This window comes from Hemiscyllium ocellatum, chromosome 39 (genome assembly GCF_020745735.1).
Source record: "Hemiscyllium ocellatum isolate sHemOce1 chromosome 39, sHemOce1.pat.X.cur, whole genome shotgun sequence".
Classification (NCBI taxonomy): Eukaryota; Metazoa; Chordata; class Chondrichthyes; order Orectolobiformes; family Hemiscylliidae; genus Hemiscyllium; species Hemiscyllium ocellatum.
Window position 1 is genome coordinate 38,849,251 of NC_083439.1, and position 13,676 is coordinate 38,862,926.

General features: G+C 42.1%; 1 protein-coding gene across 2 annotated transcripts in view; it reads right to left on the reverse strand.

The window, feature by feature from the left end:
• adamts17 (ADAM metallopeptidase with thrombospondin type 1 motif, 17) overlaps window positions 1-13,676 on the reverse strand; it is a 692,427-nt gene that overhangs the window by 611,866 nt on the left and 66,885 nt on the right. For both annotated transcript variants that reach the window (XM_060853375.1, XM_060853373.1), the window contains exon 4: window positions 4,256-4,419. In XM_060853375.1, the coding sequence (XP_060709358.1) occupies window positions 4,256-4,419 (164 nt within the window). The remainder of the gene's footprint in view (window positions 1-4,255; window positions 4,420-13,676) is intronic.

The following is a 13,676-nucleotide window of genomic DNA, read 5'->3' on the forward strand; positions in this document are numbered from 1 at the left end:
AATTATGAGGGGTATGGATAGGATAAATAAACAAAGTCTTTTCGCTGGGTTGGGAGAGTCCAGAACTAGAGGGCATAGGTTTAGGGTGAAAGGGGAAAGGTATAAAAAAGACTTAAGGGGCAACTTTTTCACTCAAAAGGTGGTACATGTATGGATTGAGCTGCCAGAGGAAGTGGTGGAGGCTAGTACAATTGCAACATTTAAAAGGCATCTGATGGGTATATGAATAGGAAGGATTTAGAGTGATATGGGCCAGGTGCTGGCAGGTGGGACTAGATTAGGTTGGGATCTCTGATCGGCATGAACATGTTCAACCAAAGGGCCTGGTTCCATGCTGTACATCTCTATGGCTGTAAGGTATCCCAGGATGTTTTGGTGATGATAGTGGAAGTTAGTGATGAAATTGCACAGCCTATTGCAAAAATATTTGCATTATCTATAATTACAGGCGAGGTGCCGGATGACTGGAAGGTAGTTAATGTTTAAGAAAGGATGTAAGATGAAGCCTGGGAATGATAGACCGGAGAGACTTACTTCAGTCATGGGAAGTTGTTGGAAGTGATTCTGAAAAATAGGCAAGGAATAATGAGAGATGGTTTTGTGCAAGGGAAATTATGTCTCACAAATGTGATTTGAGGTTTTGAGGAATTAACAAAGAGGATTCATGAGGGCAGAGCGGCAGATATTGTTTACTTGGACTTTAGTAAAGCCATTGACAGGAGTTCTGCATTGTAGACTAATTAGCAAAGTTAAATAACACTGGATTCAGGGTGAGCTTGCCAACTGGATACAAAAAATTGGTTTAACAGCAGTGATGCTGGAAAGTTTGTTTTTGGACTGAAGGTCTATAACCAGAAGTGTTCCGTGGGGAACGATGCTGGGTCCAGTTTTGTTTGTCATTTACAGAAATTATTTTGATGAGAATACAGAAGGCCTGGTTAGTAAGTTTATGGATGACTCTAAGACTGGTGGTATAGTGGATAGTGAAAAAGGTTAGTTAAAATTACAAACAGATCTTGACCAATGGGCTAGAGGGTGGTAAATTGAGGTTAATTTAGATAAATGTGAGGTACTGCATTTTGGTAATGCAAACAAGTGCAGGACTTATACAATTAAAAGTAGGTCTTGGGTAGTGTTGTAAAACAAAGACACCTCGGGGTTCAGGTACCTAATCCTTTGAAAGTTGCATCACATGTAGGTAGCATGGTTAAGAAAAACATAGCACACCTGCCTTCATTGCTCAGATCTTCAAGTACAGGAGTTGAGAAGTCACGTTGCTGGGCAGCATGGTGGCTCAGTGGTTAGCGCTGCTGCCTCAGCGCCAGGGACCTGGGTTCAATCCCAGCCTCAGGCAACTGTCTGTATGGAGTTGGCACATTCTCCCCATTTCTGCATGTGTTTCCTCCAGGTGCTCCAGTTTCCTCCCAAAGTCCAAAGATGTGCACATTAGGTGAATTGGCCATGCTGAATGGGTCAATAGACAATAGGTGCAGGAGTAGGCCATTCTGCCCTTCAAGCCTGCACCACCATTCAAAATGATCATGGCTGATCATCCTTAATCAGTATCCTGTTCCTGCCTTATCTCCATAATCCTTGATTCCACAATCCTTGAGAGCTCTATCCAACTCTTTCTTAAATGAATCCAGAGACTGGGCCTCCACTGCTCTCTGGAGCAGAGCATTCCACACAGCCACCACTCTCTGGGTGAAGATGTTTTTCCTCATCTCTGTCCTAAATGGTCTACCCCGTATTTTTAAGCTGTGTCCTCTGGTTCGGCACTCACCCATCAGCGGAAACATGTTTCCTGCCTCCAGAGTGTCCAATCTTTTCATAACCTTATATGTCTCAATCAGATCTTCTAAACTCAAGGGTATACAAGCCCAGTCGCTCCAGTCTTTCAGGGTAAGGTAATCCCGCCATTCCAGGAATTGACCTCATGAACCTACGCTGTGCTCCCTCAAGAGCTAGAATGTCAAATTTGGAGATCAGAACTGCACACAGTACTCCAGGTGTGGTCTCACCAGGGCCCTGTTCAGCTGCAGAAGAACCTCTTTGCTTCTATACTCAATCCCTCTTGTTATGAAGGCCAGCATGCTATTAGCCTTCTTCACTACCTGCTATACCTGCCTGCTTACCTTCATTGACTGGTGTACAAGAACATCCAGATCTCTCTGTACTGCCCCTTTATCTAAATTGATTCCATTTAGGTAGTAATCTGCCCTCCTGTTCTTGCCACCAAAGTGGATAACCATACATTTCTCCACATTAAACTGCATCTGCCACGCATCTGACCACTCACCTAACTTGTCCATGTTACCCTGTAATCTCCTAATATCCTCATCACATTTCACCCTGCCACCCAGCTTAGTATCATCAGCAAATTTGCTAATGTTATTACTAATACCATCTTCTATATCATTAACATATATTGTAAAAAGCTGTGGTCCTAGTACTGATCCCTGCGGTACCCCACTGGTCACTGCCTGCCATTCCGAAATGGAGCCGTTTATCAATACTCTTTGTTTCCTGTCAGCTAACCAACTTTCAATCCAAGTTAGTACTTTGCCCCCAATACCATGCTCCCTAATTTTGCTCACTAACCTCCTGTGTGGGACTTTATCAAAAGCTTTCTGAAAGTCCAGGTCCACTATGTCTACTGGATCTCCCTCGTCCATCTTCCGAGTTACATCCTCAAAAAATTCCAGAAGATTAGTCAAGCATGATTTCCCCTTCAGGACTCTGACCTATCCTGTTACTACTATCCAGATGTGTCATAATTTCATCCCTTATAATAGACTCCAGCATCTTTCCCACCACTGAGGTCAGACTAACTGGTCTATAATTTCCTGCTTTCTCTCTCTCACCTTTCTTAAAAAGTGGTATAACATTAGCCACCCTCCAATCCACAGGAACTGATCCCGAATCTATCGAATTCTGGAAAATAATCACCAACGCATCCACGATTTCTCGAGGCACCTCCATCAGTATCCTGGGATATAGACCATCAGGCCCTGGGGACTTACCAACCTTCAGACCTAACAGTCTCTCCAACCACCAATTCCTGGCAAATATAAATTCCCTTCAGTTCAGGTCCTTCAGCCACTGTTATCTCAGGGAGATTGCTTGTGTCTTCCCCAGTGAACACAGATCTGAAGTACCAATTCAATTCTTCTGCCATTTCTTTGTACCCCGTAATATATTCCCCTGTTTCTGTCTGGATGGGTTACTCTTCTGAGGGTCGGTGTGGACTTGTTGGGCCGAAGGGCCTGTTTCCATACTGTCGGGAATCTAATCATGTTGAGGTTGTACAGGACATTATTGAGGTGTCTTCTGGAGTACTGTGTTCAGTTCTGGTCACCCTATTATAGGAAGGATATTATTAAGCTGGAGAGTTTTCAGAAGAGATACACCAGGATGCTGCTGAGAATACAGGATTTGAGTTATAAAGATAAGCTGGAAGTTATCTCACTGGATCGTAAGAGGTTGAGGGGTGACCTTATTGAGGTTTATAAAATCATGAGGAATATAGATAAGGTGAATGGCTTTTCTCTAGGGTGGGAGATTTCAAGACTCGAGAGCATATTTTTAAAATGAAAGGAGAAAAATTTTTAAAAAGACATGAAATTCAACTTTTTTTTGCACAGACTGGTTAGTGTATGACATGAACTTCCAGAGGAAGCAATGGATGCAGGTACAGTTACAACATTATAAAGACATTTAGATAAGTACATGAATAAAAAAATGTTTGGAGAGATATGGGCCAAGGGCAGGCATGTGGGACTAGTTTAGTTTTGAGGTTATGGTTGACATGGACTGGTTGGATTGTTTCTGTGTTGTATGACTGACTCTAAATTGCAATGTTACTCATGTTGCAACAGTACTTCGAAATACTGAATTAGCTGTAGAGTGATTTGAAATGGTAAGGTTCTGAAAAGTACAGCAGAAACAAAATATATTTGTTTTCATTTTTTGCATATTTTTAATAACCTGGAATCCTATTTTTCAGGAAGAACCTGTCCAGTTTCTTTTACCAATTCCTTGACTGACTTTTTCCTTCAGCAATTACGCGGAGACAAAGCGGCCAATCTCAGCAATTAATTCAAAGAACAGGTGGAAGAGTCTGGCTTTATCACACAGAACCACATATCATTGTTCAGATATTCAGCACTCCTGAACAAGGCGCCGGTGGTCTACCCCATTGGGAAACAGGATTATGCTTTCATCGATTATACTAACAATGACAGATTTAACCTACCATGTTCATGACAGTCAGTATGAATCGTTGAGCAGCCTCGGCACCATGATATTCAACCATGTCAGAATCTGCCACCACTAACGTCTCCACTGTGTATTCATTGGTTAATCGAATGGCATTTCTTCTAGGCCGCCAACCATCAGCTTTCTTCAGTCTCTTTCTTCCTAAGATGGAATGTTAATACATTACTTGTGTAACTAAACCAAGCATTCAGAAATCAAAACATCAAGCAACCGATTAACCTCATCATTGCAGCTGTCATCTCCTGATCAGATGAGAGTGGATCAATAGCATTTATAACGTAAACTGTTGGCTTTTTTTTGTATGAAATACACAAGTATATAAGAGTAATTGAATTTTACAGCATGAAAACAGACACTTCGAATCAACCAGTCGGTGCTGACCATAACTCAAAACTAAACTAGTCCCACTTGCCTGCATTTGCACCATATCCCTCCAAAATTTTTTTATTCATGTACTTACCCAAATGTCTTTTAAATGTTGTAACTGTACCTACATCCACCACTTCCTCCTGAAGTTCATTTCATGCATGAACCACACAACATAAAAAAGTTATTCCTCATGTCTTTTTGAAATCTTTCTCCTTTCACTTTAAAAATATGCCCCCTTCTCTTGAAATCCCCAACCTAAGGAAAAGACACCTGCCATTCACCTTATCTATATCCCTCATGATTTTACATACCTGAATAAGTCAACCCTCCTAAGCTCTCGTGATAAAACTCCTAAACTATCCAGCCTATTTTTAACTACCCAAAACCTTCATTCCAGGCAACTTCCAGGTAAACCTGCTGAGCCCTCTCCAACTTATAAAATCTTTCTATAATAGGCTGACCAGAACTAGACAGTACTCCAGAAGAGGCCTCACCAACATTCTGCACAACCTCAACATGACTTCCCAACTCCTGTACTCAAAAGGTCTGAGCAATGAAGGCAAGTGTGTTATATTTCTTCTTCACCACCCTGCCTACATGTGATGCAAACTTCAAAGAATTATGTACCTGAACCCTGAGGTCTCTCTGTTCTGTTACATTACTGTCCTGCACATGTTTGTTTTACCAAAATGCAATACCTTGCATTTATCTAAATTAAACTCTATCTATCACTCTTCAACCTATTCACCCAACTGATCAAGATCGGTTTGTAATCTTAGATAACTTCCACACTGTCCACTATAATCACCAACTTTAATGTCATCCACAAACTTACTAACCATGCCTACTATCCTTATCTAAATCATTTATATAAATGACAAACAAAAGTGGACTCAGCACCAATCCCTGTGGAACATCACTGGTAACAGGCCTCCAATCCAAAAAACAATCCTCCACCACCACCCTCTGTCTCCTGCTGTTATGCCAATTTTGTATCTAATTGGCAAGCTCATCCTGAATCCCACGTGATTTAACTTTACAATGCGGAACATAGTCAAAAGCTTTATTAAAGTCCACGTAAGCAGCGTCTACCACTCTGCCCTCATGAATCCTCTTGGTTACTTCCTCAAAAACTCAAGTTTGTGAGACATGATTTCCCTCGGACAAAACCATGCTGACCATCCCTAATTATTCCTTGCCTCACCAAATACACAAATCCTACCACACAGAATCACAAACAAATCACACACCACCAAATTCAGACTCTCAGGTCTCCATTTCCCAGACTACTACATAAATCCCTTCCTAAACAATGGCACAACATCAGCCACTCTCTAGTCATCTCTAATTACGGATGACAAATATTTTTGCAAGGGGCCCCTCCCCAACATCCCACAACATTCTGAAGTAATACTTGATCAGCTCCTGGAGATTTATCCACCTTTATATTTTCTAAGGCGCCCAGCATGTCCTCTTCTGTAATGTGAACTGTTTTCAAAACATCAATATTTATTTCCAAGTTTTCCAGCCTCAATTCCTTTCTCCACAGTAAAAACTGACACAAAATACTCACTTAATATATCTCCCATCTCCTGAGGTTCAACAGAAAGATGCTGTCTGATATTTAAGGGGACCTGCTCTCCCTTGGGAATCTGATTTTTGAGTTAGTAACCTGCAGATTTTTTGGGTATCTGAAGTTATTAATTGAGGCTATAAATGCAGAGATGTCCAGGAGTCAAGATGACTGATCTCCAATAACCATCTTCCTATGTGCCAGGTATGACTCCAACCAGCAGAAAGTTTGCCTCCGAATCCTACTGATTCCAAATGATTCCAGCTTTACCAGGGCCCCTTCATACCACAGTCAGTCAAATATGGCCTTGATGTCAAGCCTGTCACTTGCACCTCCCCTCTTGAAGTTATAGCCTTTGTTTATTTTTGAACCTTGTTAGAGGTCAGTCATCTCAACTCCTCAACACCTCTGCACGAGTTCTTCAGGGTAGCGTCTTGGCACAATAATCATCAATGATCTTCCCTTCATCATAAGGTCAGTCGTGGGAATGTTCAGCAATATTGATGACTCCTCAGAAACTGAAGCAATCTGCATTAAAATGCAACACAATCTGGACAATATCCAGATTTGGGCTGATAAGTGGCAAGTAAAATTCACATCACACAAGTGTCAGGAAATGACCATCTGCCATAGGAGACAATATAACCACCATTCTATAATATTCAATGGAATTATCAGGATATATATAGTGGCTAGAAGAGCGAGGTCAGAGGCAAGGAATAATGCGGCAAATAATTCCCCTCCTGACTCCTCAAAGTCTGTCCACCATCTACAAGGCACATATCAGGATATATAGGATCATGCATATCAAGACATATTTGCACCATTAACCACAGGTGAGGTCCCGGAAGACGGGATTCTAGATTAGAGTGGTGCTGGAAAAGCACAGCAGTTCAGGCAGCATCCAAGGAGCAGTAAAATCGACATTTCGGGCAAAAGCCCTTCATCAGGAATACAGGCAGAGAGCCTGAAGGGTGGAGAGGTAAATGAGAGGAGGGTGGGGAGAAAGTATCAGAGTACAATAGGTGAGTGGGGGAGGAGATGAAGGTGATAGGTCGGGGAGGGGGAAGGCAGTCCTTGTTTTTACCTGGTTGATTTTAACCCTACTTCGAATCCTCTTGCAAGGATGCCTGCCTTGAACAAGTTTTCCTCCTCTCTCTACAAGAATCACTGGGAGTCCTTCTCCCACTGCAACTCCCAGGTCATTTCCTCTGCCCTGAAGCTCTTCCTACCAGCCTTATCTTCTCTTCCATCTATCCACTCCACCCTCACCTCCCACCCCCCCAACCTATCACCATCCCCTCCCCCACTCAGCTATTGTACTCTATGCTACTTTCTCCCCACCCCCACCCTCCTCTCATTTATCTCTCCACCCTTCAGGCTCTCTGCCTGTATTCCTGATGAAGGGCTTTTGCCCAAAACATCGATTTTCCTGCTCCTCGGATGCTGCCTGAACTGCTGTGCTTTTCCAGCACCACTCTAATCTAGAATCTGGTTTCCAGCATCTGCAGTCCTTATTTTTACCCAGAAGACTAGAGGATAGCAAATGCTGTGCCCTTATTCAAGAACACCTGCAAAGAAAAACCTGCGAACTACAGATCAGTGAGGCCGCCCTTGGAGTATTGTGTTCAGTTTTGGTCACCTTGCTATAGGAAGGGTGTTACTAAACTAGAAAGAGTGCAGAAGAGATTTAACACAGATTTCCCAGGGCTCAACAGTCTGATTTATAGGGAGAAGGTGGATAAACCATAACTTTTTGCTTTACAAGACGGGGGGGGGAGGAGGTGGGTGGGGGTGGATCTTATAGAAGTATATAAGATCATGAGAGGCATGGGTAGGGTGAACACACTCAGTCTTTTCTGCAAATGTGTTGCTGGTCAAAGCACAGCAGGCCAGGCAGCATCTCAGGAACAGAGAATTCGACGTTTCGAGCATAAGCCCTTCATCAGGAAGGGCTTATGCTCGAAACGTCGAATTCTCTGTTCCTGAGATGCTGCCTGGCCAGCTGTGCTTTGACCAGCAACACATTTGCAGCTGTGATCTCCAGCATCTGCAGACCTCAATTTTTACACTCAGTCTTTTTCCCAGGGTTGGAGAATTGAGGGCTAGAGGGCATCAGTTTAAGGTTAGAGAAGAAAGAATAAAAAGGAACCCGAGGGGCAACCTTTTTTTTCCACATGGAGTGCGGCACGCTTTTGGAATGAGCTTCCAGCAGAAGTGGTTGAGGCACGTACATTAACAACATTTAAAAAGGTACTTGGACAAATACTCGAATAGGAAAGGTTTAGAAGGATAAGGCCATGTGCAGGGAAATGGGGTATTGACATTTTGGTCAGCATGGACCAGTTTGGGCCAAAGGGCCTGTCTCCGTGTTATACAACTCCATGACACTGTGATGACGTACTCCTCACTTACCTAGATGAATGCAGCTCCAACAACACGGCACGGTGGCACAGTGGTTAGCACTGCTGCCTCACAGCGCCTGTAGACCCGGGTTCAATTCCCGACTCAGGCGACTGACTGTGTGGAGTTTGCACGTTCTCCCCGTGTCTGCGTGGGTTTCCTCCGGGTGCTCCGGTTTCCTCCCACAGTCCAAAGATGTGCGGGTCAGGTGAATTGGCCAAGCTAAATTGCCCGTAGTGTTAGGTAAGGGGTAAATGTACGGGTATGGGTGGGTTGCGCTTCGGCGGGTCGGTGTGGACTTGTTGGGCCGAAGGGCCTGTTTCCACACTGTAAGTCTAATCTAAAACACTCTAGGACAAAGCAAAAAACCTTATTGGCACCACATCCTCAAACATCCCCTCCCACCAACACTCACCCTCAGTAGCAGCAATGTGTACTATATAACAAAATGTACTGCAGAAATTCATTAAAGATCCACATGCAACACCTTCCTAATCCATAACCATGTAATCTAGAAGGGCAAGGGCAGCAGTTATAGAGGAACACCATCACCTTCAAGTTCCCCTCCAGCTACTCCCCATCCTGACTCGGAAATACTGTATATCACTTTAATGAGGCAAGAAGCTGAGTGACCTGAGCAGAATCTAAACTGGGATTCAGTGAATAGGTCATTGCTGAGCAGGTGCTGCTTGAAAACACTATTGACAACACCTTCCATCACTTTAATGGTGACCGACAGTTTTCTATCATGAAAAAGACGCCCTTAAGAGTATACTTTTAAGTTTAGAAAGTGAGATTTCAAATGGGAGATTAATGGAAAAACATGGGTGCAGTTACCAAAGAATGCTTACTTACTAGTGTGGCCAACAGCCTAAGTAACTAGGCTCAAGGTAAAACTAGCCAAACCATATCTGCGAGCAAGGCCTGATAGAATGCAAAGAGACCAAGGTTACCACAGGTCAAAAGCCAGCAGATATCAGCCCATACCCGTCTTGCATATTGAACAATGGGGAAGGTGTTATGACCCAACTCTGATTAAGAGGTACTCAGCCAGAACAATACAAAGAAACAGGTTTGTGCGTTCCCCAGTTTCAGCCACACACATTGGTATCAAAGAATAATCATATCTTGGAAAGGGAATGGGTACACTCAAGATGACCTGGTCTAATGTCATATGCTGTGACCCTGCCTTTTGACTCCATTGGTTGAAGCCACAATATTCCAGAAGGGCTCAGAAGGGCCAATAAGAGACACATGGTGACCATTTCCTCAGCAACAACTCTACGTGAGACCCACTTTCGCACCAAGTCAACCGAGTACACCCCTCAACAGAGCTTAGTGAATTGGATTCAGCAGCCCAATCAGGTTCACCAGAGCAGGGAGATGTGTTTTTAGGCAGTAAGCCTAGATTGGGAAAAGGTTAACTTAATTTGTTATATAAGAGTTGTTTCTTTAACTGGAGAACATTTGGAAAAAAAAGGTTTGTCTCATATAGTAACAACATTTTCGCAACACATTTTATAAGTAATAAACTGATCAAAGTAGCTGTATAAAATATTTCACAGGCAACATTTGGCATTCTTCGATAAGCAGTGAGAAAACACAGCAGGCTAGGCAGCATCTGAGGAGGAGAATCAGCATTTCGGGCAAAAGCCCTTCTTCAGGAAACCTGAAGAAGGGCTTATGCCCGAAACGTCGATTCTCCTGCTCCTCAGATGCTGCCTGGCCTGCTGTGTTTTTCCAGCACCACATTTTTCAACTCTGGTCTCCAGCATCTGCAGTCCTCACTTTCTCCTCCTCGATGAGCAGTGACCCTAAGATGCTCTGAAGTTGAACACACCAGCCTTGTATTGTGAAAAATTCAGCCTGAGCATGATTTAAGAGGGTTGCTGCTTTATGTAACAGCCAGGGTTCAAATCGGGAGAATGAGGATAGAGACAAATCAACCAGTGGCCATAAACCAGGTGCTTTGAAAAGCAACAGGAACAAATGGTAGAATTCAAAACTAGATTTGTTAAGGGTATGGTAAACTTTAGAGTCAGCCACAAGAAGGGCTAAGACCTATCTCCTGAAGATTCAGATTGGTGCCTTGAACTTAGAAGCCTTGGTTGGGAGATTTATGAAGGCCAGCCCCCCCAAACCCAACTGACTCCCATATCTATGGTGAACATAAGAGGCAAGGAAACAAGTCAGGGACTCATGAAGTGGCAAGATCTAGGATCAGGGACCCACGAGCAAGACAACAAGAGGGCTAGATAGAAAGGGTGATGAGGTCCCACTAAAGGAATTCAGTGAGTTAGGCAGAAAGTTAAAAAGCAGGATCTCTAGGGTCATAATCTAGGCATTACTTCCCAAATCCAGCAATAGGAAGATAAACACAACTCAATATGTGGCTAAAGAGCTATTGTGGGATGGAGGGAGTGATTCAGATATCTGGATCATTGGGATCTCCTCAATGACAGGTGGGATCTATACAAAAAGGACAGGTGACACCTAAACTGGGGGCATACCAATATCCTTGCAGGATTTGCTTGTACTACTTGGGAGGGGTTAAGCAAGGGATAGGAAGTGAAACGTCAGGTCAGCATGTTGACAGAAGGTACAGGTAGAGATGAATAGGCTGAAGGAGGAAGGCCAGTTTAATGAGTAAGGCGGAATAGTCTATTGAATAATTCAGGAGAAAAAATTAAAAACAGGTTGCTGAAGTATACAGCTCAAATTAGCATTCTTTATACAACTGCAGAGAGTGTAAGGAACAAATTAAATGACTACAGGCACCAATTTAAATTATAAACTATGGCACAGTAGCCATTATATAGCTGCAAGATGCAGGTCTGGGTAACTAAACTTATCAGGTTGTAAGGTTTACAGGAAGGCTGGAGAAAACAGCATCAGGGATGAAGTAGCATTCCTGATTAAAAACAGAATCCCTTCTATGGTGAGGGAGGATGAAATGAGGAGAAGGCACTCAGTGGAGACATTATAAATGGCATTGAGGAATCAAAGTAACTAAAACCACAATAGGCATCAAATATAGATTACATGGTAGCAACTCAAAAGTGCTAGATTTTATAAATGCTGAAATTAGGTAAACTATGTAGTAAAGGCAGAGTAATATTAATGGGGATTTTAATCTTAACTGACTAGGAGAGACAGTCAAGCACCTCTCAGAAAGACAATGAATTTCTAGTGTGACCAGGATAGCTTCCCATGGCAAATTGCCATGGACGTGACAAGGCGACAGGCAATATTGGTCTAGTAATGATTAATGAACCTGACTTAATTCATGAGCATTTGCCAAATTAGTGATCATAACATGATCAAATTTCATGTAGTATTTGTAAGAGATAAGCAAAGATCAGACACTACAATTTTGGAATTAAGTAAGGCAGACATTAATGGGATGCAGCAGAGACTGTCTGTACTAAACTAGGATGCTCTGCTAATGGGTAAAATAATGAAGGCATTCTGGACGTGTTCAAAGAAACATTTTATGCTGTTCAAAAGTAATTTGCATCCATGAGAAGAAAAAGCTCCACCTCACAAAAACTGCAACTATGGACACCTGAAGTGGTAAAAGGCAGCATAAAATTAAAAGAAAGGGTTTATAAAAACACAAAGAACAGTACAGATCCCACAGAATGGGACATATAAAAAGCAACAGAGGACCACAAAGTGGTTTACAACAACAGCCAAAAATATTATGCAAGGAAACTTGCAAGGGATAAAAAGACAACAAGAGGAGATTTCATAGTTTATATAAAGGAAAGACAGCCAGTTAAGAGTCCTATTGGTTCACTATTTAGAGTGGGGATATTGTCAGTAACCATGGGAAATATCAGACTTTCTGAACCATTATTTTGCTTCAGGATTCACAGCAGGACTGCTCACCAGAAATCCCAAAGAAAGTAACAGAGAATCAGGGACAGGGTTTAAATAAAATTAGCTTAAGTAAATAATGGGAAAATTAAAAGGAACTGAAGATTGGCAAAACCCCAGGACCTGACAGTTAACATCCACAAGTATTAGAGGTGGTAGGACAGCACATTGCCAATGTCCTCACCATAATCTTTCACAGTTTCCTAGGTTCAGGAGTTGAATCTCTGGATTGGAAATTTGCTCATGTCACACTACTCTTTAAGGAGGGTAAAAGGGAGAAACCAGGGAATTACAAGTAAGTCAGCCTAACATTTGTAGTCAGAAAACTGTTGAAGTCTATAAACAAAGATACAATAACTAATCATCTTGAAAATTTTCAGTTAATTGGGGGAGACAACATTGATTCATGAAGGGTAGCTCACACCTAACAAACCTCTCATATTTTGTTGAAGAGCTAACAAGGGTGGTGGACACAGGTAAGTCAATAGATACTGTTTATATGGACTTCCAGAAGGCTTTTGATAAAGTCCCACACAAGAGACTATTAGCTAAGGAGAAAGCCCACAGAATGAGAATTAGCTTTTTATTAGAATTAGATTTTATTGTCACCTGTACTCAGGTGCAGAAGTACACTAGTATAGTGAAAAGTTTACAATATCCCCTCTCATGCCACTCTCAAGTACAAAGTACGTAGGTACAAATTTTAGATACAAAAAGAGGAATAAAGAAAAGCAGTTGCATTACCTTACAGTGATTTATAGTGTAAGTTAAAAATAAGACCTAATTAAAAGGATCACCATTACAGTATTGAGGGCAAATTACTGACATGGATAGGAAATTAGTTGAGAGGCAAGAAACAGTTGGAATAATGGGTAAATACTCAAATTGACAGAACATGATTAGTGATGTCCTGCAAGCAACTGTGCTATTGCCGCAATTATTCCCAATATTCATTAACAACTTGGATAATGGCATAAAAATTCAAATATCCAAAACTGCGAATGACACAAAATTGGGCAATATTGTAGACAGTATAGAGGAAGCATAAAATTATTACAGGACATTGCTAGATTAAGTGAATGGGTAAAGATTTGGCAGATGGATTTTTAATATAATCACGAGGTTATCCATTTCTGACCGACAAAGGATTGATCAGGGTGTTTGTTCCAGAACA